This window comes from Gorilla gorilla, chromosome 18 (genome assembly GCF_029281585.2).
Source record: "Gorilla gorilla gorilla isolate KB3781 chromosome 18, NHGRI_mGorGor1-v2.1_pri, whole genome shotgun sequence".
NCBI classification, from domain to species: domain Eukaryota; kingdom Metazoa; phylum Chordata; class Mammalia; order Primates; family Hominidae; genus Gorilla; species Gorilla gorilla.
The window spans coordinates 23,091,027-23,117,514 of record NC_073242.2 but is presented as its reverse complement, the minus strand read 5'-3'; the positions used below and the strand labels follow the sequence as shown (position 1 = coordinate 23,117,514).

Sequence of the window (26,488 nt, the reverse complement as noted above, 5' to 3'; positions counted from 1 at the left end):
CCATCATAATGACAGCATCTCCCTCTGAAGGGTTTTGGTCAAAATGGGTGAATGAGACTTTATCATAAAGACAGGCTTTCTCCCCTATAGTTAAGAGGTGAACTCACACGTGTGTACCTGAGCATTCTTGCTTTTGAGGACACAGACTCCCAATGGTACTACTATGCTTAGGTGTTGGACAGGATAGGGGTAGGAGGAGAGGAGGCAGGCTGCTGTCCTGAAAGTGGCTGTGGTTTATGGCATCACTCCCTTCTAATCAGCAAGTCCAGTGGCCACTTAGAGCCCAGCTCCTACCTCTTCATTCACTTAACCAGTAGTTATTGGCTGTGCACAGTGGCTCACGCCTATAATCCCAGCATTTTGGGAGGCTGAGTGGGATGACCGCTTGAGCCCAGGATTTCAAGTCCAGCCTGGGCTACATAGTGAGACCATGTCTCTGTTTTTTTAAAAGCTAGTTGTTGACCAGCTACCCTGAGCCAGGCACCACCCTGAAGGAGCTTCTGTTCCTCTGGGGAGAAGCAAATTCATGATGTGTGTGCTGGAGATCTGGCACTCACGGCCAGTGCTTTCCAGTATCTTGAACTCTTCAGGGGTCTTGTTGACCCGTTTCGTGACCTACCTCCGTGACTGCTCTTTTTCCTCTGTCTCTTAAGTGTGGTGGTTTTCCAGAGTCCAATCCTCAGGACTTTCCCGTCCACACAGAGGCCTGGTAGTCAGGTGGCTCTAAACCATTAGGTGGATTGTAGACCTCTCAAGCTGCCATCTCCTTGCTGTCCCCAGATCGTATTTCAGTCTGTCAGGGGTTATCTGTATCTGGAGGTTCCACTGTTGCTTCACTCTCAGTTACTTAGAATGGAACCCAGAGTCCTGCCCCTTTCCACCTACATGCTCTTACTTGAAAGCATCTGAGACTTACTGGGTCCCTGATTCCTGCTTCGACTGTATCCGCAGAGTAGTTGCATGTCATTTGGCCTGTTTTCTAAATAATCCCACATCATGTCCTCCCTGCACTTACATTGCCACTGCTCTGATTTGGGCTTTTTTTTGGGGGTGGGGGGGGACAATGCCTCTGTCCCAATTCTGAGTACCAGCTCTGGTTCTTGCCACTACCAGAGTTCTCTAGCAAATCTGAGCATCTGACCGGGTGAAAAATTCTGAATGGCTTCCTGATGCCTGACTTTATGGGATCAAATTCAAGTTGCACGCTGGCACTCAGTGCCCTTCTGGTATCATCTGCCAAGACCAGGGCCTGCTTCACCACAGCCACAATAAAGTCCTTTCAAGCCCTGATAATGCCATGTTTTGTCCTAACCTTTTGCTGCAGTTAATTACTCTTCCTATTATCTTCCATGAACTTAACACTGGGCAAAAATGTTTCCTTATCTGTGAGCCACTCTGAACACAAACAGGTCATGAAGATAGTGTTGAAAACAGAATAAATGACAACCAAAAGAAAAGTGAATATTACCTAGTACAAATAGTGTAAATTGAGACAAAATGTTAAAGCTAGAAAGCAAGGGCAATATTCTAGAATACAAATAGTGCTTGCCTACTACCATATTAATCCCAAATCCTTTAAATATACCCATTATAGAAGATGCTTACCCAGCATCAAGAGTATAAAAGTGGGTTTGTTTGTTTTCTTGAGACAGGGCTTTGCTCTGTTGCCCAGGCTGGAGTGTAGTGGCATGATTGTAGCTCAATGCAGCCTTGAATTCCTGTGTTCAGGCGATCCTCCGGCTTCAGCCTCTGGAGTAGCTGGGACTACAGGTGCATGCTGCCACGCCCAGCTAATGTTGCAGTTTTTCGTAAAGACTGGATCTCTGTGTTACCCAGGCTGGTCTCCTGGGCTCAAGCAGTCCTCCTGCCTTGACCTCCCAAAGTGCTGGGATTACAGGCATGAGCCACCATGTCCTGACCCCAGTTTGTTTTAAAGCCAAGCGATGCACCAAGATGTTTGCACATCTGACAGTGGTAATCTTTGGGTCAGGGAATTATAGATAAATTTTCTTTCAATTTTTTCTGAGCTTTCTAAAGTCAGCTGAAAATAAAACCTTATTTTTTTATGCTCAGTGTTGTCTTTTTTAAGATAAAGACATTGACATGATTCAAAATTATGAAAGGTGAAAATTCTTCCCACCCAGTTACCATCCTCTGTCTTTTCAGAGGGATTCTAGGCATGTTCAAGAAAATATACTGTTCTGTGTTTTGTTCTTTTCATGTAACACCATAGATAGCTTGGAGAAAATGCCATTATCAGTATGAATTACTTAGACACGTAACCCCGCTCTCTTCCCTGAGCTCATATGGTACAAATCAAGCATTTATGTGTTGAAAGTGCTGCATGTTAAAACTCTGGGGTAGCAGTTCCCTCATAGTTTCCTTGTATCCTCTCCCTCCCGCTGGCACCATTCCCAGGCAGCCAAGCAGGCCGGACTTTTCCCTGGCAACCCTCTCTCGCCTCAATTCTGGCAGCCCTGTGCGCTAGAGTGAACCAAGTGTGGGCTGGGGAGTCAGGTTTAATTTCTAGTTTTTTACCACCTGTAGCATCTTGGGCAAGTCAGTGGTCTCTGGGCCTCAGTTTTTATATCCGTAAATGGTAAAAATGTTAGAAGTCTACTTCACACATTTTGGTGAGAATGTAATGAGGTGTACAAAATAGCAGATAGGATAGATATTCTATAAATTTAGGTGCTATTTTTCAAATCACCTTCACATCTGAGATTTTCTTAACTGTTGTAACAGTGGTGACTTCCATTTCATCACTGTTCATTTCACAGCCTCTCCTGCTCTCATAAAACCACAGAAATTGTGCTAAGAATACTGATAACTTATGAATATTTTTATAGGCAGCAGAAAAGGTTGATACTTTTAATAAAATCTGACCATACCAGCTGGGCGTGGTGGCTCACACCTGTAATCCTAGCAGTTTGGGAGGCCAAGGCGAAGGATCATGAGATTAGGAGTTCAAGACCAGCCTGGCCATGTACTAAAAGTACAAAAATTAGCTGGAAATCGCTCGAACCCAGAAGGTGGAGTTTGCAGTGAGCCGAGATCGTGCCACTGCACTCCAGCCTGGGCAACACAGCAAGACTCCATCTCAAAAAAAAAAAAAATCTGACCATACCCTTTGTTAAGATCAGGATCAGCTGCAATAAACAGACCCAAAGTAACAGTTGAAATGTTTATTTTTCTCTGTATTAGTTCCTTAGGACTGCTATGACAACGTACCGCAAGCTGGGTGGTTTAAGTCAACAGATGTGTTGTCTGAGTTCTGTGGGGTGGGAGTCTAATATTGGAGCCATGGTGCTCCCTCTTGGTGGTTGCTGGCTTCCACCATCTTTGACTTCCTTAGCCTGTAGCTGCATAACTCCAGCCTTTGTCTTCATTGTCACGTGGTGTTCTCCTTGTGCCTTCTTTACAGACCATTTTTTTTCTTTTTTTTTAAGAGACATGCTGGAGTGCAGTGGTATGGTCATAGCTCACTGCAGCCTCAAACTCCTGGGCTCTAGGGATCCTCCCACTTTGGCCTCCCAAGTAGCTAGGATTACAGATGCGTGCTGCCACACCTGACTGAGTTTTAGATTTTTGTAGAGATGAGGGCCTCACCATGTTGCCCAGACTAGTCTTGGACTCCTGGCCTCCCAAAGTGCTGGGATTACAGGCATGAGCCACCATGCCTAGCCTGACCCTACTGCATCTCTAATCATATTTAATTAGTACTGCATATCTTTTTGGATTAAATAAAATCAATTGCCCTAGCATTCAAGTTTCTCTACAGCATGACCTCGTCTCAGCTTCAGTTTCCTCTTTTGGAAATAGAAATACTACCTGCCTTAACTCAAAAGGCTGTGAGGAAACCGTGTGGTGGCTCAAGCCTGTAATCCCAGCACTTTTGGGAAGCTGAGATGAGAGGATTGCTTGAGCCCAGGAGTTTGAGACCACCCTGGGCAACACAGTGAGACCCCTGTCTCTACAAAAAATTACCTGGCAATGGTGGCATGTGCCTGTAGTCTCAGCTACTTGGGAGGCTGAGGTGGGAGGTTGGCTTGAGCCCAGGAGGCAGAGGTTGCAGAGGAGGCAGTGGTGAGACAAGATCACACCACTGCACTCCAGCCTGGGTGGTAGAGCCAGACCCTGTCTCCAAAAAGGCGGAAACTGTCATACTGGATTGAAAACACCACCACCACCAAATTCCAACTCTATGCTGTCTGCAAAAGATACACTTAGGTTCACAAATCAGTTGGAAGTAAAGGATAAAAAATTAGCCATGCAAGTAGTAATAAGAAAGCTGGAGTGGCTGTGTTAATATCACACAAAATACTTTTTTTTTTTTTTTTTTTTTTTTTTTTTTTTTTTTTTTTGAGACAGAGTCTTGTTCTGTCTCCCAGGCTGCAGTGCAGTGGTGTGATCTCACCTCACTGCAACCTCCACCTCCTGGATTCAAGCAATTCTCCTGCCTCAGCCTCCCGAGTAGCTGGGATTACAGGTGCTCACCACCATGCCTGGCTAATTTTCGTATTTTTAGTAGAGACGGTTTCACCATGTTGGCCAGACTGGTCTTGAACTCCTGACCTCAAGTGATTCGGCCTCCCAGAGGGCTGGGATTACAGGTGTGAGCCACCGCACCTGGCATAAAAATAGACTTTAAGACAGAAGTATTACTAGAGACAGAAAAGAACATTTGATAAAAGGTGAATATACCAGGAAGACATAAAATTATAAAATGTATATGCACCTCACATCAAAGCCCCAAAATACCTAATGCAAAAATTAAATAGAATCAAGTGTAAAAATGGATGATTCAATAATAACTGGAGGCCAGGTATGGTGGCTCATGCCTGTAATCCCAGCACTTTGGGAGGCCGAGGTGGATGGATCACGTGAGGTTAGGAGTTTGTGACCAGCCTGACCAACATTGAGAAATCCTGTTTCTACTAAAAATACAAAATTAGCCAAGTGTGGTGGTGCATGCCTGTAATCCCAGCTACTCGGGAGGCTGAGGCGGGAGAATCACTTGAATCTGGGAGGTGGGGGTAGCGGTGAGCCAAGATCACACCATTGCACTCCAGCCTGGCCAACAAGAGCAAACTCCGTCTCCAAAAAAAATAAATAAATAAATAATAGGGCCGAGTGCGGTGGCTCACACTTGTAATCCCAGTACTTTGGGAGGCCAAGGTGGGTGGATCACGAGGTCAGGAGTTCGAGACCAGCCTGACCAACATGGTGAAACACCATCTCTACTAAAAAACACAAAAATTAGCCGGGCATAGTGGCACGTGCCTATACTCCCAGCTACTCAGGAGGCTGAGGCAGAAGAATCGCTTGAACGCGGGAGGCAAGGTTGCAGTGAGCTGAGATCGCACCACTGCACTCCAGCCTGGGCGACAGAGCAAAACTCTGTCTCAAAATAATAATAATTGGAGATCTAAATACCTTACCTTCAGTAATGACAGAACAACTACATAGAAAATCAGCAAGGATATAAAATAGTTGAACAACACTATTAACGTAGCTAAAATATATATGACACTCCACCCAATGACTGCAGATACATATTTTCAAGTACACATGGAACAGTCTTCAGGATAGACCAATGCTAGGCCATAAAACAAATCTCAATAAATTTAAAAGAATTTAAGGGCTGGGCACCGTGGCTCAGGCCTGCAATCCCAGCACTTTGGGAGGCTGAGACGGGATTGCTTGAATCCGCAGGGGATTTTGAAACCAACCTTGACAGCAAAGCAAGACGCCATCTCTATAAATAATAAAAGAATATAAACCAGCCAGGTGCGGTGGCTCACGCCTGTAATCCCAGCACTTTTGGAGGCCAAGGCGGCTGGATCACAAAGTCAAGAGATGGAGACCATCCTGGCCAACATGGTGAAATCCCGTCTCTACCAAAAATACAAAAATTAGCTGGGTAGGCTGGGCGCGGTGGCTCACGCCTGTAATCCCAGCACTTCGGGAGGCCAAGGCAGGCAGATCACGAGGTCAGGAGATCGAGACCATCCTGGCTAACACGGTGAAACCCCGTCTCTACTAAAAATACAAAAATTAGCCGGGTGTGGTGGCGGGTGCCTGTAGTCCCAGCTACTCGGGAGGCTGAGGCAGGAGAATGGCGTGAACCCGGGAGGCGGAGCTTGCAGTGAGTGGATATTGTGCCACTGCACTCCAGCCTGGGCCACAGAGCAAGGCTCTGTCTCAAAATAAAAAAAAATGCCGGCTGTGGTGGCAGGTGCCTGTAGTCCCAGCTACTTGGGAGGCTGAGGCAGGAGAATCGCTTGAACCTGGGAGGTGGAGGTTGCAGTGAGCCGACATCGTGTCACTGCACTCCAGCCTGGAGACAGACTGAGACTTCGTCTCAAAAAAAAAATATATATATATATAAATCATACCAAGTATGTTTTCCAATCACATGGAATTGAATTAGAAATCAACAACAGGAAATCCAAGAAATACCCAATTATTTGGAAATTAAACAACATGCTTCTAAATAACCCATGGGTTAAATGAGTCACAAGAAAAATTTAAAAACATTTAGAATCAAACAAAAATGAAAACATCAAAATTTATGAATTACAGCTACAGCAATGCTTCAGAGGAATTTTTTTTTTTTTTTTTTTGAGACAGAGTCTTGCTCTGTTGCTCAGACTGGAGTGCAATGGCGTGCGTGATCTTGGCTCACTGCAACCTCCGCCTCCTGGGTTCAAGTGATTCTCCAGTCTCAGCCTCCTGAGTAGCTGGGACTACAGGTGCCCACCTCAAAAAAAAAAAAAAAAAAAAACCCCACAAAATTTCTAAACCTGTTTCTTCTGTAAAACAGGGATACCAAATAAGAATCAGTAGAAATCACCTGGTACTGTGCCCAGCATGTAGTAAAAACTCAGGGAGCTGGATCCCCTTTCCCCCTCCCATGAAGGGCTGAGGACAGGAGCTAGGTCCGCTATTGTCTCTACAACCGTCTCTAAATCAGCCTGAGACTTCTTGAGTGCTTTCCTACAGATTGCCGCTAGAGGGCAGCACAAAACAGCAAATCCCAGTCCCTGGCCTTTCTTTGGGGGAGGCGAGGAGTGGGCTCTGGCAGAGAAAGGCAAACCATAGGGTTGATTATTGAACTTGGAGACCAAAGGAGTTTGCATAACAGGCCTTTGTCATGCTGAAGTCCACAGAACAGTTGGGAGCAGGATGGGAGGCCAGAAGTCAAAGGGGGCAGTGTCTCTGGCTCAGGTCCCACAGCTCCACCCGGGCCCAGTCCCCAGGCCTCACTTTCCTTATGGGCCAGTGAGGAGCTTGCACCAGCCCACCCCGCAGTCCTTTCCCACTCTGAAACTAGGCTGTATGTGGAAGTTGCAGAGAAAGGGGAGCTAGTAGCATTAAGGAAACTGAGGAAAAAGAGAGGGGTGGGAATTTAGAGAAGGCCAGGAGGGGCTGGCAGTCTGAAGAACAGGGCCTGGGCATCCTAGGGCTCCCTGGGACTTCCTGAGAGGCAGCTGCCCCGCACTCTCGCCACCGTTTCCCCTTCTTCCACTCCTTGCCCCTCCGACGCCTGCAATGAGAGGGCTCTGCCACTTCTGAACTGGGTGACCTCAGGGAGCCTCAGGATCGTTGATGGCCCTGTGGGAAGGACAGACGCAGCGCCCTCGGAGCCTGCAGCAGACAGGACATGGGCAGCCCTGCAGCACAGTCAGGTGCCCCCTCTGGCCAATGTCAGCTTCCTTCCCCGCCATGGGGTGAGGGGGCCTCTGGCTCTGAGGATGCTGTGTTGAGATGTTTTTGCTCCTATCCCCTCCTTCAGCTCTTCCTTCTGAGAAAGCACCACTTACTCCCTCTCCCAGGGAACCCTCTCTTCCGCTGGAATGGGCACCCAAAGCTCGGACCCGGGGCAGGCCACAGAGGGATGGCTTGGTGAGGGAGGAGATGCCAGGCATTTGCAAAGTGCTGATGGGAAGCAGGGTCAGGCCCCTGTGGGGGCTCAGGGCCCCCTCCCAGCTGGCCAAGGAGCCCTGGGCCCCCTTCCTCCCCAAGAGAAGAGCTGGCCCCTGTCCCCTGTCCCCAGCAGCCCCCTGTGCCGCCGCAGCTGGTGTTCCTTTAAGGGCCTCCCCCTCCCTCTTTCTCTGCTCCCCCCATCTCTGTCGCAGCTGCGGCTGTGGCTCAGAGCTGCATGGGGAGACGCCGCTGCAGGTCCGGTTTCTCGGTGTCTGGTCGGTGCCATCATTTTCCTGCCCCTCCCCCGTCCTCCCCAAGCTGGCCACTTCCCCTCTCCCTCCCCCTCCCCCTCCCCACCGAGGGGGCAGGGGGCTGGGCACGGAGTCTCTATGATGATGCCATGTGCGGTGTCTGTGCCAGGCGGCGGGGACTGGGGCGGCAGCGAGAGGAGGCAGTGGAGCCAGGAGAGCGGTGGTGACCGCTGACCGCTTGCCCGGCTGCTCCTCTGCTCCCTCCCGCCCACCTCCTTCCTTTGGGGCTGGCACCCAGACCCACCCCCACCCCCTCCCCGCCTCCTCGGGCCCTCCCAGCCTCTCACGTAAGCCTCCCCTCCCCACCTGCCTGGTGGCTCCCTCCCCTCCCCCATCCGCATCCTCCTCCTCCTGTCCCCTCTTCCTCTCTGTCCCTCACCAAGCCATCCCCTCTTCGCCTCTCCCCGTCCCTCACTGGCCTGCTCCTGCTCCCCTTCTCCCATCCTCCCCTCCTCCGTCTCTGCCCAGCCAGCCCCCTCCCGACTCCCCAGTTTCATCGGACTCCCTGGCCCCATCCCGTCCCCGCCCTGGCCCCTTTGTGCCCCTTCCCGTCGTTTTCTCCCTCCTTCCCGGGCTTGGCGTCCCTTCTCCACCCCTAACTCCTTCCGCTCGGCCTCCCTGCCCCTTCACGGCCCGCCTGCCTCCCTGCCCAAGTCCTGAGCCACCATGCTGACCCCGATGGTGGCTGGGGGGGTGGTGTTCCCCGGACTCTTCCTCCTCTCCAAGAACACGCTCCAGCGGCTGCCCCAGCTACGCTGGGAGGAGGCCGACGCAGTCATTGTCTCAGCCAGGTAAACCACTTTCTTTCCCCTCAGCCCCTGTCTGCTTCTTGGGCTTCTCAGGGAATGGAAGGGACCTGGCACTTCTCTGGACCCTCAGCGGTGGGGGACTGGGAGCTCCTGTGGGGGTCCGGGGCTTTACCCCCAGGCTTCCTCTCTCCTCACTGCCTGCCTTGCTCACTGTTCTGGGAGACCTCATCCAGCCCGGCCATCTGGTCTACTAGTGTTCAGCCCGCCTCTCTCTTCTTCCCCGTACACCCTCCCACCCTCCAAAACAGGGCCAGCATGTGGCGAAGACATTCCTATAAGACATTAGGGACCGAGGCCAGGGCCAGACAGCTAGGTGTCATTCAGGGTGAGTGTTTGGGGGCCAGGGATGGAGGAGTGGATGGTACAATTCTACACCCCTAGAACAGGGCCAGAGTGCAGAGTGGAGGCTGGTGGCAGTCAGGAGACAGTGGGAAAGTGACTGGGGAGCTCGGGGTCACAAAGGGTCCAGAGTGAGGCCCGCGTCATGACTGGACAGCTAAGCGGGGCAAGAACCGGCCCAGGCTCCCCTCGTGGGGAGAGGTCCAGGCCAGCAGTTCACTCTCAGTCTCACCTCAGGACAGACACCCTGCCGGCTTGAGAAGAGGGAGACTCAGTTTCCACAAATGGGGAAGGAAGAAGGTGGCAAGGAGTGGGGTGGACTGAGGAACAGCAGCCGAGCGGGCCGGAGAGCCGTGAGGTACCCGTGGTGGGGCACACCTCAGGCAGCCCAGCCTTGGGCGAAGGCGGGCAAGGACCGGCCCGAGAAGTGGCTGAACGCAAAGCGCAGTCGTTAGACTAGCAACGAGGAGAAATCAAGGCACACGCCTCTTCCCTTCTGCCTTTCTAGCACGCCTCCCTCTCTCCCCCAGGCTGGTGTCCTCTGTCCAGGCCATCATGGCCTCCACTGCTGGCTACATCGTCTCCACCTCCTGCAAGCACATCATCGATGACCAGTAAGTGCTGCGAGACCCCCCCTGCCCAGGTGCCAGTGGTTGGTGTGTACGGGTAATCCCGGAAGACCCCACATCTTGGAGGGAACTCTGTCCGTGGTCCCCAAGCCCTTAACTTGGGCCTGAGCAAGTTAACTGCAGTAACCGCAACTCAACACCCAGGGATAAACGTATCCTGTCCTGTCCTTAAAGGTCAGAACCAGGGGGAGAAGGAGCGGGGATCGGAGAGGATCCTCAAAGCACTTTCTAGTCGGCTTCCAGGTCTCCCGTGTTGTCGTGGTTCCCCACCTCCTCCCTGCCTTCCACCCCAGGAGGCAGACCCCATTTCCAGCCAGCACCCAGATGGGGTGCCCCCTCCTCATGCCAGGCTCACCCCTCAGCCCTTCCCATAATCCAGGCATCCGGCATCCACTCCATGCCTGAGGGAGAGGACAAGGGAGAGATGACACGCACAAGGCCACACACGGCCAGGCAGTGCGGGAGGGGATGAGGGTGAAGAGGCCAAAATGTGGCCGGGCAGCTGCTGCAGTGTCTGGTGCTTGCCAAAAAGGCCCAGAGGTGTGCGGGCAGGAGGCGGGGGGACGGGGAGGAGAGGGGCCCTGTCCGTGGTGCTGACAGCCGCCCTAGGTGACCCACGGGTGGCCCGTTGCAAATTGCCTTAGAGGTGCCCACAACGCCCCCTTTGTAGCTTTCAGCACCGCTTCCCTTCTGTGGCAGCCACTGAGTCCCAGGGAACATTTGGACGCCCCTGATGGGGGGTGCCCTGTTTCTGTTTGCCTCCTCTTTTCCCGAAGATGAGTTGCCTCTTCTGTGGTGAGGCAGCGGCCCTTTCTGGAAGGGCTTCAGTGAGAGGAATTGAGTTAAGTGGCAGCTGCAGAGGACAGTTCTTGGCTTAACTCTTTCTTCAGACCCTGCCCAGGGACTTGGCTGCTTCTTGGCCTCTGCTCACCCCTTCCCTCCCCTGCTCCAAGCTGAGCCTGGGATCCAGCACTTCCTCCCCAGCCTTCACATGCAGAGGTCACCTTTTAGCTTCTGTACCCCCTGCTCCCCAGGCCCCCCTGTGCCTGTTCCTGTCCTTCTTCCCTGCTTTAATCCTCAGGTAGGTGGGGAGGATCCGGGTTAATCCAGGGCAGCAGCTGTTCCTACTTCTGAGCACCTAATTGCCAAGAGGGTGGGGATGGGATTTAACACCTCACATGACAGCCCAGGGCCTGGTGGCCCCTCCTGGTCTCCTGCATCAGCCCAGCTGTCCCATCTCCCATCACCTCTGCTGGGCCTGCATTCTGGGCAGCTTCCTGCCCTGACTCCTCCAGGCCACTTGGGCCCTCTCTCCCTGTGTTCCCGCTTCGCGTTCTCTGCAGCTGCCCCTCCCCTCTCATCTTTCCCTGCCTCTGGGCCGCAGCTCCACACCACTGCACCAGTCTCAGGTTCCCTTTTCCCTGGTACCATCCCTGCTGGAGAATGGGTTGGCTCCACTCACAGGCCGCCTGCCCCAGGCTCCCCATCCTCAGAGGCCTCAGCCCCAACTTCTCCACAGCCCCCTCCACGTGCCTCATGTTTGGTGATGGCTTCTGGCTGACTCTGCTTTCATCCCTCCACCCCTTGTGGGGCGAGCACCCCAGGTCCTGCCTCTCTGACCTCCTGCCCCCACCCCAGGCCAGTCTTGGGACTACAGGATTTAAGAGAAACTGCCAATGTGCTGACTCCAGAAGAAAAATGCTGTCTTGTCTATTCATCCATTTCTCGTTTTTGTTTACTCTCCAAGTACATGGAACTTTCTTTGTCCTTGGCTCCTTTTGCTCTGCATTTTCCCCTTAACGCTTGGCTGTCCCTGAAAAACAACACAAAACAGACAAGAGATTGGGTGACTTTGGGGCAGGGCGAACAGCGCTGACAAGACCTCTCACTTGCCAACAGGGTCTGTCTCTGATGCCTCTCGGATCTTCTGGGGACGGTGGGGATGACAGTGAGGGCTGTGGAGCCACACCGCCCATGTCCCTTCCTTGGCCAGGTTACCTAGCCCCTCTGTGACTCACTTCCTCACCTGTACAGTGGGGATGATGGCCACACCTACCTTTTACAGGGTTTTGGGAGGGGTAAATGAGGGCATGCATGGGAAGTTTGGAAGATCGCCTGCCCCAGGAGGCAGGAATGGGCGTCCACCCCTGTGACCTCTCTCTCCAGCACTCTCGCCCCTTCAGCTGTTGCTGGTCCTAACCTCATGGTAAGGTTGGGACAAATAACCATGGCAAGGTCTCACCTGCCTGTCCTGGGCTTATTTTGGCACTGTATCTGTGCCTTTTGGTCTGTGGGCATCTTCTGGTCTTTTCTTTTCCCCCGACTGTACTGCAGAGAGAGAGGAACATGGGTGAGTTCTGAGACCACAGGTTTGAATCCCAGCACCATCTCTTACTAGCTGCATGACTGTGTGACCTTGGGCAAGTTTCTCACCCTCTACCCTCTGGATCCTTCATCTGTACCCAAGACTCCGCTCCTGTCCAGGGCTGCTGTGCTGACCCCTGAGATCTGCCCCCACTCACTGGTGTCCCCTTTCCTCCTTGCTCCCCCACCCCGTCTCTCTGCCCAACAGACACTGGCTGTCCTCTGCCTACACGCAATTTGCTGTGCCCTACTTCATCTACGACATCTACGCCATGTTCCTCTGTCACTGGCACAAGCACCAGGTCAAAGGGCATGGAGGGGACGATGGAGTGGCCAGAGCCCCGGGCAGCACGTGGGCCATAGCGCGTGGCTACCTGCACAAGGAGTTCCTCATGGTGCTCCACCATGCCGCCATGGTGCTGGTGTGGTTCCCGCTCTCAGTGGTGAGTCCCGGGGAGCTGGGCGGGCGGGGTGTGGGTGGCCTGCTCCTTGGTCCTGCTGGTGCTAGCAGGAGCCTGGGAAGCCCCGGGTCTGCATACTGACAACCAAGCAGACCCAGCGCATTCCCAGGGAAAGCTGTGGACAGGCAGGGTTCACTGAGCACCAGCCCAGGGCACCAGGGTGTGGGGGCAGCCTGGCCCCGGGCTGGACGATGCCTGGCTGTGGCTCTTTGGATTTGTGGTTGCACGTCTCTGAGCCTCAGTTTCCTCACCTGTTACATAAGGGACACAGTCTTTCTGCAGGACCGTGAGAGGGATGCAGCCAAGTCATGCACCTGCTCCTGCACCCAGGTGTTCTTTCTCTTTTTCTTTCCAAGACGGAGTCTCTCTCTGTCACTCAGGCTGGAGTGCAGTGGTGTGATCTTGGCTCACTGAAACCTCCGCCTCCTGAGTTCAAGTGATTCTCCCACCTCAGCCTCCCCAGTAGCTGGGATTACAGGTGCCTGCCAACATGCCTGGCTGATTTTTTTGGTATTTTTAGTACAGACGGGGTTTCACCATGTTGGCCAGGCTGGTCTCAAACTCCTGACCTCGTGATCCACCTGCCTCAGCCTCCCAAAGTGCTGGGATTACCGGCTTGAGCAACCACACCCAGCCCTGCACCCAGGTGTTCTGATGTTCAGAGTCAAGCATCTCCCAAAGTGACAGAGGGGAAAGAGGAAGGGCGGGGGCTGCCCAAGAACCCAGGGAGAGCCCCAGCTCCTCACCTTCCTGCCTCTGTGCCCAGGTATGGCAACAGGGGAAGGGAGACTTCTTTCTGGGTTGCATGTTGATGGCAGAGGTCAGCACACCCTTCGTCTGCCTTGGCAAGATCCTCATCCAGGTGAGTGAGCATGGGAGGGTGCGGGAGCCCAATGGGGAGGTCACAGGAAGGGGAGGGACCTTCAAGGTTGCTGCCAAGGGCTCTAGCCCCTTCGTCATCCCCCCCCCTCACCCCGTGCATTTTGAGCACCTGGTGCTTGTGTCCTGGCAAAGTGTCTGGTTTGGGAGGAGCTGCCTGCTAGGGTCGCAGGGAGGCAGGGAGTGGGCCAAGGGGGGCCGAGCCCTTCTGCTGCCGTGGCCACTGTGTCTGTGTCTCCTCAGTACAAGCAGCAGCACACGCTGCTGCACAAGGTGAACGGGGCCCTGATGCTGCTCAGCTTCCTCTGCTGCCGGGTGCTGCTCTTCCCCTACCTGTACTGGGCCTACGGGCGCCATGCCGGCCTGCCCCTGCTGGCCGTGCCCCTGGCCGCCCCTGCTGGCCGTTCCCCTGGCCATCCCTGCCCACGTCAACCTGGGCGCCGCGCTGCTCCTGGCCCCTCAGCTCTACTGGTTCTTCCTCATCTGCCGTGGGGCCTGCCGCCTCTTCTGGCCCCGCTCCAGGCCGCCCCCAGCCTGCCAGGCCCAGGACTGAGGCCGGGGGCCGGGACCCTCCCCCTCCCCACCCCCACCCCCGTGGAGACAGGGCTCTGGGGCTGATGGCTGGGGTTGGGAGCCAGGGTCCTCTTGCCCGGACAACCCCAGGACTGACGATGACCCCGAAAGGGAAGAGGCCCCATCTCTTGGGGACTGAGGGGGTGGAGAGAGGGGACCTCTTCTCCCTACTCTGCCCCCTTCCTGCACACCCCTGCGCTGGAGGAGGGGAGGGGGCACCGCCTCCCACCCACTGAGGGCAGGAGGGCTTGTGGGGAGGGAGACCAACAGGGTTTCAAGGGGACCAGGAGTCAGAATGTGGGGAGACGCCTCTGCCAAGGCCATCCCAGCCCCTATGCTGCCATCCCCCAGGGCTCCCCATCACCCGAGAGGAGAGGACACCCCAACTAACCCCCGCTGGCCCTCGGGCCTCCTGAGTGGCCAGCTGCAACCACGGCTCCTCTCCAGGGTAGGCCAGCTTGAGGAATCTTATTTATTTTATTTATTTACCCAAATTTGAACTAGTCTGTTGGGTTGGGGGAAGGAGGTGGCTGCTACCCCCAAGCCTTCCCAGTGCTGACAACCCTGGGGGCAGGCGAGGGCGCCCAGTCCCTCACCATCGGCTGCACATCGCGCCCTCGGGCCCTGCCACGTCCCTGGTGCTACTGACCTCTCAAGGCTTCCTCCAATCTGGGGTCGGGGGACCCTGGGAGGTGCTTTACAGACCGCTAATAAAAGACAATCTGCGTGAACGCCACCAAGGCCCTTGCCACCAAGTTCTTTGGGGCTGGGAAGGGAGGAGGTGGGGGGCTTGGGCCATGGGAAACAGAGGGGACAGGATCCCCGGCTGCTCGCTGGGCAGTCAGGGAGGAGGAAAGCAGGGAACTTTTGCTCATCAACAGGAGAGGAGGTGGGTGTGGGTGCTCAGGTTGAGTCCAGAGCCCTTGTCTGGCTCTTTAGGCCCCTTTCTGGAAGTTGCTGTGGGGCATGGAGATCAGAGGGGAGAGGTCACAGCCTGCCCCGCTAGAACTGGGGTCTTCAGCCGTTCCCAAGGAAGGTGGTGGTGGGTGGGGTTGGAGAAAGGGGGCAGGCCTTACATGTGGGTGCAGAACTGGAAAAGGAGAAAGAAGAACGCCACCACCAGGAAGCCCACCAGGATGTGATGGAAGAGCCCGGGCTGGAACCTGCTAGACAAACAGGACCCTTAACTCCCCTCTGATGGCCCAGTGAAGGGTCTGGGGCTGCTCTCCTCCAGACCCTGGCGGGGAGGGAGGTCCCTTCTCAAGCTGGTTCATACCTGAGTTAACGAACACGATGGGTTTCTCTCCAATAAACTGGGCCACAGCCAGTAGCCTGGCTTGGTCTGAGTCCGGATAATCGAAGAAGTCAGGTCTGTCTAAGAAGCACGGAGACTCTGTCCCCAGGGCTGATGCCGTGGCACGCTTGGGTCTGGGTGCTAGGACCCAAGCAAACTCTGTGACAACAGCCAAGCTGACCCCTGCCTTTATCTCTCGAGGCGGAAGCTGACTTGGGACCCTGTGAGACCACCCAGCCTTATTGCAGAGGCTGTGGAGGGTCTTGATTTCCCTCAGGGTCAGCTGGGTGCACCACGACAAGGCCCGCAGTTGTTGGGGGGTAGGTGGGACCAGCAGGATGGGAGAGAAGAGTGGAGAGAAAATGAGAGGGTGCAGGGTTGGCTTCCGAGTCCCTAAGTGGGAATCACACTTTATGCTCCCAGAGCTGCCTGCCTTCCTGCTGCTCCCAAGACAGCTTCTTACCAGTTTCTATGGCCCCTAGTGCAGCCAGCCACACCCACACCAGCACCCATGGCCACAGCCTCATGACTCCTATCATGAGGTGGGGGCTCTGTCATGTCACAGCCCAGAGCTGTTCTGATGGCACTTTGGGGTGAGGGGAGAAAGTGCTAGGAGCTGGGACCCCTCCCCCATCCCTCACTCTCATCAGAAGAGGAAAGGAGAGGTTGGGACCAGTCTTCACCCCCTGGAATGTCGCTGATGATAAAACCATAATGGTGGCAGCCCCAGCATTTACAAAGAGGAGGGATGCGGCAGGGCCATCTTGCTGAAAGCCCGAACTAAAGGAAGCTGTGTTTGGACAACAGGCACAATTTGGGGTGGTGGCACAGGGCCACACACCTCCGGTTACCCCTTGGATCAACCACAGGTAACATTTGTTTTATTTATTTTCATTTTTTTGGAGACACGGTCTCTGTCTGTCACCCAGGTGGGAATGCAGTGGCGCCATCTTGGCTCTCTACAGCCTCTGCCTCCTGGGTTCAAGTGATTCTCCTGCCTCAGCCTCCTGAGTATGTGGGATTACAGCTTTGGATAAATCCCTTCCTTTTATCTGCCTGCCACCACACCCTGCTAATTTTTGTATTTTTAGTAGAGACAGGGTTTCACTATGTTGGTCAGGCTGGTCTTGAACTCCTCACCTCAGGTGATCTGTTCGCCTCGGCCTCCCAAAGCGCCCGGCCTATTTTATGTATTTTCAGAGACAGGGTCTCACTCTGTCACCCAGGCTGGAGTACAGTGGTATGATTACTGCAGCCTTGAACTCCTGGCCTCAAGTGATCCTCCCACATCAGCCTCCTGAGTAGCTGGGACCGCAGGCATGTGCCACCATGCCTGGCTAATTTTTGCATTTTTTGTAGAGATGAGGGCTTGCTATGTTGCCCAGGCTGGTTTCGAACTTCTGGCCTCAGGTGATCCTCCAGCTTCAGCCTCCCAAAGTGCTGGGATTACAGGCATGAGCCACCATGCCCAGTGGGTAGCATTTATTGAATAGCTATTACTATGCTGGCTGGACCCCATTTATGGCCAAGTACCTTGCACAAATTGGTTCATTTGCTCTTGCACTGACCCTCAGAGGCAGGTACTCTTTTTTTTTTTTTTTTTTTTTTTGAGACGGAGTTTCACTCTGTCCGCCAGGCTGGAGTGCAGAGGCACAAACTCAGCTCACTGCAACCTCCACCTCCTGGGTTCAAGCGATTCTCCTGCCTCAGCGTCCTGGAGCGGGATTACAGGCGCGCACCACCACTGTCCGGCTGATTTTTGTATTTTTAGTAGAGATGGGGTTTCACCATGTTGGCCAGGCTGGTCTTGAACTCCTGACCTCAGGTGATCCGCCTGCCTCGGCCTCCCAAAGTGTTGGGATTACAGGCGTGAGCCACCAAGCCCAGCCCAGAGGCAGGTACTCTTGCCTCCCTTATACACGGGAGGAAATCACGGCACAGAGGGGAAAAGTAGTGTGGGCAATGCACACTTCCTGGGCGGGGGGGGTTCCTCTCTGAGGCTCTCCCTTGCATCCTATCCGCAGATCCAGGGGCACAGGGCTCTCTCCGTCCTCCCCCGCCCCCTCCTTAGTGCTCAGCCGGGAACGACCCTGGGGTTAGGAACCGAGAGGAGTAGCAGGCGTCTCCCACTAGGTCGCAGCAGCGGCCGCGCCTGAGTCCACGCTCCCACCCTAGGGAAGGCGCAGCCGGGCGGACTCCCGGGCCTCCTCCCGCCTCTTCCACAGGTTGCATCCGCGGCTGCAGGAAAACGGATGACTGGGAATGGCCGTCGGGGGTTGGTCAGAGGAAGTCCCTCGGCCCTTTCCGAGGCACATCTCTTGGCCATCCACGCGTCCTTCGCAGACTCCGCTCCCTGCACCTCCGTTTCCTCTTCTGTGGCCGGCGGCTCCCCCGTGGCCACCCCATCTCCCATCTCTGCCACCTCCCAACAGCCATTTCCACTCCTGCGGCCCCATCCCAGCTAAGGAGAGCGCCCTTCTGATTGGCAGGTGGGCCTGTCTGTCACGGGCATGTTCCATCCCACCCAAGCCCAAGGACACTCCAGGGTTTCCTTAGTTTCACAACGAAGGTGCGTGCTCAACGGACTCTGCAGACCCAGTGCCGCGACTTCCCCTAAAGCCAGGCGTGTATCTGCGCGTGTGAGGTGCTCTGCCGCAACCCTATGCAGAGAGCAGGTGGGTTAGGACTCGGGGTACTTGCCATGAACGGCTTCGAGTTCCTAAACAAGTAAAAAGCCCAGAGAGAGAAAAAAAGGGGGCAGCGGGGCGGGGGTGGGGAAGGAGGGAAACGAATATCTATGGGACTGGCTCACGTGGGCTGCTTCCCCTGTGCTGCGCTGATGGCTTCCCTTTTTTTGAGACAGGATATTGCTCTGTCTGTCACCCAGGCTGGAGTGCAGCCTCGACCTCCTGGGCTCGAGGGATCCTCTCACCTCAGCCTCCCAAGTAGCTGGGACCACAGGCGTGCACCACCACACCTGCCTATTTTTTGTTTTGTTTTGTTTTGTTTTTTAGATGGAGTCTCTGTCTGTTGCCCAGGCTGGAGTGCAGTGGCAGGATCTTGGCTCACTGCAACCTCTGCCTCCTTGGTTCAAGCGATTCTCCTGCCTCAGCCTCCCGAGTAGTCGGGATCAAAAGCATATGCCACCATGCCTGGCTAATTTTTGTAGTTTTTTAAAGTAGAGACGGAGTTTCATCATGTTGGCCAGTCTGGTCTCAAACTCCTGACCTCAAGTGATCTGCCCTCCGTGGCCTCCTAAAGTGCTGGGATTACAGGCGTGTGCGACTGCGACCGGCCTACTTCTTTTTTTCTTTGCAGAGATAGAGTCTTGCTATGTTGCCCAGGCTGGTCTCAAACTCCTGGGCATAAGTGATTCTTCCACCCTGGCCTCCCAAAATGCTGCGATGACAGGTGTGAGCCGCCATGCAGATCACTTCTAAGAAAAAGGAAGGGATTTATCCAAAGCCACAAGGCATGTGAGAGGCAGCAGAAGGGACTCAGTAATGTGGTTTTTGGGCCAAGCACGGTGCTCACACCTATGATCCCAGCACTTTGGGAGGCCAAGATGGGTGGATCACTTGAGGCCAGGAGTTCGAGACCAGCCTGCCCAACATGATGAAATCTCATCGCTACTAAAAATCCAAAAAAAGGCTGGGCGCGGTGGCTCACACCTATAATCCCAGCACTTTGGGAGGCCGAGGCAAGTGGATCACCTGAGGTCAGGAGTTCAAGACCAGCCTGACCAATATGGTGAAACCCCGTCTCTACTAAAAATACAAAAATAAGCCGGGTGCGGTAGCATGCGCCTGTAGTCCCAGCTACTCGGGAGGCTGAGACAGGAGAACTGCTTGAACACAAGAGGCAGAGGTTGCGGTGAGCCTAAATTGCACCACTGCACTCCAGCCTGGGTGACAGGGTGAAATTTCGTCTCAAAAAGAAAAAGAAAAAAAAAAAAAAGATTAACTAGGCATGGTAGTACGTGCCTATAGTCCCAGCTAGTCAGGAATCTGAGGCAGGCGAATCACTTGAGCCCGGTAGGTGGAGGTTGCAGTGAGCCGAGATTGCGCCACTGCACTCCAGCCTGGGTGACACTCGAGACTCTGTCTCAATAAATAAATAACCTGGTTCCCGACGCTGGGCCAGGGCTCGTGCCCCAGGCCCACAGGCAACTGCTCCTTGAGGTTAGCTGGGAGAAGGGACACAGAACCTATGGCCTTTGGGGTTGACTTTCTTTTGTTTCCTCAAATGCTTCAAAAACATTCAGCTATCTCTACTAGTAAAGGCCATTTTGACCCAAACAATGCATTGTCTATTCACCCATTTATTCATCCATGACATAAACGTGCTGAGCTCCTGCTACGCATTGGCTGGACTCCATTTATGACTCAGAAATCACCACGGCACGGTCCCTGACCTCAAGAATGACAAGGGAGAGAACTCATAGATGCGCATCATTCTAGAGTAGACGGGCAACTCTGGGTCATCTACACCTGCTGTCTCCACTCCCTCATCTTTAATGGACTCTTCAATCTCTTCTTTTTCTGAGATGGAGTCTCATTCAGTCACCCAGGCTGGAGTGCAGTGGCGCGATCTCGGCTCACCGCAACCTCTGCCTCCCGGGTTCAAACGATTCTCCCACTTCGGCCTCCTGAGTAACTGGGATTACAGGCACCCACCACCACGCCCAGCTAATTTTTTAATTTTTAGTAGAGATGGGGTTTCACCACGTTGGCCAAGCTGGTCTCAAACTCCTGACCTCAGGTGATCTGCCTGCCTCTGCCTCCCAAAGTGCTGGGATTACAGGCATAAGTCACCTCGCCCAGCCAATTCTTCAACCTCTTCTAATCTGGCTTAGTCCCCACCAATCCACTGAAGCTGCTTTGATCAAGTCCACGAAAGAGCTCATAATCTGCCAAATCAAATGGTTCTCTCTCTTTCCATTCCGTCTGCCTCCCAGCAGGTGCACCTGTCCCTGACTCAGAGCCCTGGAGCCACACTCACCAGTTCTCAGGACTCCTTCTCCAGCCAACTCAGCATGGGGCCTTGTCTTGCTATCTATATTCTCTGCCTAGGTGATCTCATCCATACTCGTGGCTTTAAATACCATCTATATGCCAGTGACTCACAAATGTATATTTCCAGCCCAGACCTCTCCTTGGAGCTCCAGACTCCGAGATGTCTGTTTGTGATGTCCAAATACATCTCCAAGGCAATGGATCACAAATGGAGTCCTACTCCAGACCTGCTCTGCTCCTATCTTTTCGTCTCAGTGGATGGTCCCATCATTCCTCTAGATGGTCTGCTCAACACAGAAACCTAGGAATCATCCTGCTCCCTTATCTCTCACCTAATGAACCCCAAATTGAGACCTGTTAGGCCAGGTTCGGGGGCTTATGCCTGTAATCCGAGAAATTTGGGAAGCCGAGGTGGGAGGATCACTGGAGGCCAGGAGTTCAAGGTTGAAGTGAGCCATGATCGTGCTGCTACACTCCAACCTGGGTGACAGAGAATCCCATCTGTAAAAGATAAGAATAAAAAGATCTGTTGGTTCAATTTTCTTTCTTTCTTTTTTTTTTTTTTTGAGACAGCATCTCACTCTGTTGCCCAGGCTGGAGTGCAGTGGTGCAATTATAGCTCACTGCAGCATTGACCTCCCAGGCTTAAGCAATCCTCTCTCCTCAGCCTCCCAAGTAGCTGGGACTGCATCATCAAGTCATCATGCCCAGCTAAGTTTTTTTTTTTTTTTTTTTTTTTTTTTTGGTAGAAATAGGATTTCACTATGTTGCCCAGGCTGGTCTTGAACTCCGGGGCTCAAGGGATCCTCCTGCCTTGGCCTCCCAAAGTGCTGGGATTACAGTGCCCAGCCTCAATTTTCTTTTCTTTCTTTCTTTTTTTTTTTCCGGAGACAGAGTCCCACTCTGTTGCCCAGGCTGGAGTGCAGTGGCACGATCTCAGCTCATTGCAACCTCCACCTCCCAGGTTCAAGTGATTCTTGTGCCTCAGCCTCCTGAGTAGCTGGGATTACAGATGCATGCCACCAAGCCCACCTAATTATTTTTGTATTTTTAGTAGAGATGGGGTTTCGCCATGTTGACCAGGCTGGTCTCAAACTCCTGGCCTCAAGCAATCCGCCCACCTTGGCCTCCCAAAGTGCTGGGATTACAGGCATGAGCCACCGCACCCGGCAATAGGTAGTTTTTCGACTCTTTCCCTCCCTCCCCTTTTTTGGAGTCCCCAGTGTCTGTTATTCTCATCTTTATGTCCATAGGTACCCAATGTTTAGCTCCCACTTACGAGAACATGTGGTATTTGATTTTCTGTTTCCGCATTAATTCAGTTAGGATAATGGCCTCCAGCTGCATCCATGTTGCTGCAAGGGATATAATTTCATTCTTTTTTATGGCTGCATAGTATTCCATGGCATATACGTATCACATTTTCTTTATCCAGCCCACTGTTGGTGGGCACCTAGATTGATTCTGTGTCTTTGCTGTTGTGAACAGTGCTGCAATAAACACACAAGTGCAGGTGTCTTTTTGGTGGAATGATTTCTTTCTTTCTTTTTCTCTTTTTTTTTTTTTTGAGACAGGGTCTCACTCTGTCACTCAGGCTGGAGTACAGTGGCTTGATCTCGGCTCACTGCAGCCTCAAACCCCTGGGCTCAAGCGATCATCCTGCCTCAGCCTCCCGAGTAGCTGGGACTACAGGTGCACACCACCACTCCTGGCTAATTTTTTTTTTAGACAGGGTTTCGTCATGTTGACCAGGCTGGTAGAATGATTTCTTTTCTGAATATGCCGTACTCTGGACTGCCTCCCAGCTTTGGCACACACCTCTGCGTAGAATACACTTGCCCCCAAGCTTGACCTGGGTAACTCCTCCTCATCTTTCAGGTCTCAGTTGAGACAACTCCTTTTCTGGGAAGTGAGGTGTTAATCTTTGTTCCCTCCTACCTCATAGGACCCTGAGTTCCCATGGCTTCTGACCATCCCCAGTCCCCACGTCAGTTTCCCTGGATGGGATTGTCTGTGTATTTGTCTATCTTCCCTATGAGGCTGTGAAGTCACAACTCATTGACCTTGGGCCTGGTTGTATCCCCACAATCTATAGTCGATATTCAGTCAATATTTACTGAATGACTGGGTGACTGGTGCAAAAGCCTCCCGTCTCTGGACAAAGCAGGGCTCAGCACTGTCCATCATTTTCCTCTGAAATTGCTTGAACTCCAGCCTCATCCTTACCTGTCTTCAACAAGTTCTTCTGGGGGCAGGCAGGGCTGGGGTTGAGCAAGCACCGTGGGAAGAGAGCACAGGAGAGAGGACTCGGCAGGTTCCTTGACCAGAGTGTCCCCCTCCCCTCACTGCAGGCCCCCTGCGCCCAGGTCATGGACACCCTCTTGCTAAACTCACCGGCTTTCACACTGCACAGTGTCTCCCTTTGTCCTGCTTCCTTTCTTATTCTGGAGAGCCACGAAGGAAACCTAATGGTTGCCTTTACTTTAGAAATATTGGCCGGGTGCAGTGGCTCATGCCTGTAATCCCAGCACTTTGGGAGGCCAAGGCAGGCAGATCACTTGAGGTCAGGAGTTCGAGACCAGCCTGGCCAACATGGTGAAACCCCATCTCCACTAAAAATACAACAATTAGCCAGGCATGGTGGTGTGCACCTGTAATCCCAGCTACTTGGGAGGCTGAGGCTTGAACCTGGGAGGTGGAGGTTGCAGTGAGCCAAGATTGTGCCACTGCATTCCAGCCTGGGCAACAGAGCGAGACTCTGTCTAAAAAAAAAAAAATATATATATATATATATTATTGTGCTGGGCATGGTCTTTGGCTCACACCTGTAATCCCAGCACTTTGGGAGGCCAAGGTAGGAGGATGGCTTGAGGTCAGGAGTTTGAAACCAGCCTGGGCACCATAGTAAGACCCATCTCTACAAAACAAACAAACAAAAACAGATTAGCCAGGCATGGTGGTGCATACCTATAGTCCCAGCTACGTGGGAGGCTAAAGTGGGAGGATCGCCTGAGCCCAAGAGTTCGAGGATGTCGTGAGCTATGATCTTGCCACTGCACTCCAGCCTAGGCAACACAGTGATACCCTGTCTCAAAAAAAAAAGAAAAAAAGAAAAAGGAAGGAAAGAAGGAAGGAAGAAAGGAAGGAAAGAAGGAAGGAAGGAAGGAAGGAAGGAAGAAAAGAAAGAAAAAGACAAGACCAAAATTTGGCCAGGCGCAGTGGCTCATGCCTGTAATCTCAGCACTTTGGGAGGCCGAGGCAGGCGGATCACCTGAGGTCAGGAGTTCAAGATCAGCCTGGCCAACATGGTGAAAACCCATCTCTACAAAAATACAAAAAAATTAGCCGAGCATGATGGCGGGTGCCTGTAATCCCAGCTACTCAGGAGTGTGACGCGGGAGAATCACTTGAACCCGAGAGGCGGAGGTTGCGGTGAGCCGCGATCGAGCAATTGCACTCCAGCCTGGGTGACAGAGCGAGACTCCATCTCAAAAACAAACAAACAAACAAACAAGCAAAAAAAGACCAAAATTTATTATTTTAATGTATTCTTTGGAACAGGTAACCTATGCATGTGGCACAAAATTCAAAAAATACAAAAGGATGTACGTCGAAAAGTAAGTCTTTCCTCTTCCTGCCCTGTCTCCCCAGAGGTCACCATAGTTATATTTTCTTTTGTTTATTTCTTTTGTTTATTTTGTTTATTATTTCTTTTGTTTATTTTCTTTTATTATTATTTTTATTTTTTCACTCTCTCAGCTTGTCAAGAGACACAGTTACCATTCTTGTGCAGGCCTCCAGAAACAACATATGAACAACTAAGCAAACACGGCTAAGCTCTTTCCCTCTCAAATGGCAGTATTCCAAGCATGCTTCTCTGCACTTGCTTTTCTTTTTTGATTTTTTTTTCTTTTTTCTTTTTCTTCCGAGATGGAGTCTTGTTCTGTTGCCCAGGCTGGAGTGCAGTGGCATGATCTCGGCTCACTGCAACCTCCGCCTCCCAGGTTCAAGCAATTCTCCTGCCTCAGCCTCCCAAGATTACAGGTGCCCGCCAACATGCCCAGCTAATTTTTGTAATTTTAATAGAGACAGGGTTTCAGCATGTTGGCTAGGCTGATCTTGAACTCCTGACCTCGTGATCCTCCCGCCTCGGCCTCCCAAATTGCGGGGATTACAGGTGTAAGCCACCATGCCCAGCCTGCACTTTGCTTTTTTTTTTTTGAGATGGAGTCTCGCTCTGTCACCCAGGCTGGAGTGCAGTGGCGCAATCTCGGCTCACTGCAAGCTCCACCTCCTGGGTTCATGCCATTCTCCTGCCTCAGCCTCCCAAGCAGCTGGGACTACAGGTGCCCGCCACCACGCCCAGCTAATTTTTTGTATTTTTAGTAGAGACGGGGTTTCACCGTGTTAGACAAGATGGTCTCGATCTCCTGACCTCGTGATCCACCCGCCTTGGCCTCCCAAAGTGCTGGGATTACAGGCATGAGCCATGGCGCCTGGCCTGCACTTGGCTTTTCTAAGTTAAAATGAAACTGTGAAATGATTCTAGGGCCAGGCACAGTGGCGCATGCCTGTAATCCCAGGACTTTGGGAGGCTGAAGTGGGAGGATTGCTTGAGTCCAGGAATTTGAGACCAGCTTGGGCAAAGTAGTGAGACCTTGTATATTTAAAAAAAAAAAAAAAAAAAGATGATTCTAAACAAGAGCAAAACAGCCTCTTGTGGCTGCACCCTATTTCACTGCATGGAATTACATCATGACTGATTTAACTGGTCCCCTCCTTCTGGGTATCTCAGTTGTTTCCAGTCTTTTGGAACATGCTACATTTAAGAATTTTGAACTTCATGGCCAGGCGCGGTGGCTCACAGCTGTAATCCCAGCACTTTGGGAGACCGAAGCAGGCGGATCATGAGGTCAGGAGTTCAAGACCAGCAGGGCTAAGATGGTGAAACACCGTCTCTACTAAATATACAAAAATTTAGCCAAGTGTGGGGCATGCGCCCCTGTAATCCCAGCTACTTGGGAGGCTGAAGCAGGAGAATTGCTTGAACCCAGGAGGCAGAGGTTGCAGTGAGCCAAGATCGCACCATTGCACTCCAGCCTGGGCAACAAGAGTGAAAGTCTGTCTCAAAAAAAAAAAAAAGAAAAAAAGAATTTGAACTTATATTATTTGGCTTATGGGTTGGCATATCTGTAAGATAAAATCCTAAAAGTGGAATTTCTGGGTCTAAGGATTTTTTTTTTTTTTTTTTTTTTTTTGAGACAGGGTCTCACTCTGTTACCCAGGCTGGAGTGCAGTGGAGTGATTATAGCTTACTGCAGCCTTGACCTTCTGGGCTCAAGAGATCCTCCCACCATCACGAGGTCAGGAGATCGAGACCATCTTGGCTAAGAAGGTGAAACCCCATCTCTATTAAAAATACAAAAAAATTAGTCAGGCGTGGAGGCGGGCACCTGTAGTCCCAGCTACCCGGGAGGCTGAGGCAGGAGAATGGCGTGAACCTGGGAGGTGGAGCTTGCAGTGAGCCACGATCACGCCACTGCACTCCAGCCTGGGCGACAGAGCGAGACTCCATCTCAAAAACAAAAAAAAAAAAAAGAAAAAAAAAAAAGAGAGATCCTCCCACCTCAGCCTCTTGAGTAGCTGGGACCACGGGCACACACCACTATGCCTGGATTTTTTTTTTTTTTTTTTTTTTTGTAGAGACAGGGCCTCACCATGTTGCCCAGGCTGGTCTTGAACTTCTGAGCTCAAGGGATCAGTCCGTCTCAGCTTCCCCCCAGCTCAGACACTTTGGTTTTGCCCATTTTATGGGTAATAAGTGATATCTCAGGGTTTTTTGTTTGTTTGTTTGTTTTGAGACTGAGTTTTGCTCTTACAGCCCA

General features: G+C 52.6%; 1 protein-coding gene and 1 non-coding gene across 2 annotated transcripts; one reads left to right on the top strand and one right to left on the bottom strand.

The window, feature by feature from the left end:
- Positions 1–8,088: 8,088 nt before the first annotated feature.
- On the top strand, positions 8,089–15,030 carry LOC115930076 (ceramide synthase-like). The gene is given in 6 exon segments (XM_031003148.3): positions 8,089–9,031; positions 9,919–10,002; positions 12,590–12,824; positions 13,609–13,704; positions 13,965–14,111; positions 14,113–15,030. Coding segments are annotated over 6 exon segments (849 nt in total). The 5' UTR covers positions 8,089–8,906; the 3' UTR covers positions 14,275–15,030.
- LOC115931114 (uncharacterized) lies at positions 11,726–12,864 on the bottom strand. The gene is made up of 3 exons (XR_008672592.2): positions 12,756–12,864; positions 12,260–12,345; positions 11,726–11,830 (listed from the first exon to the last, which is right to left on the bottom strand). It is a non-coding gene; the product is annotated as an uncharacterized protein (transcript).
- Positions 15,031–26,488: the final 11,458 nt, after the last annotated feature.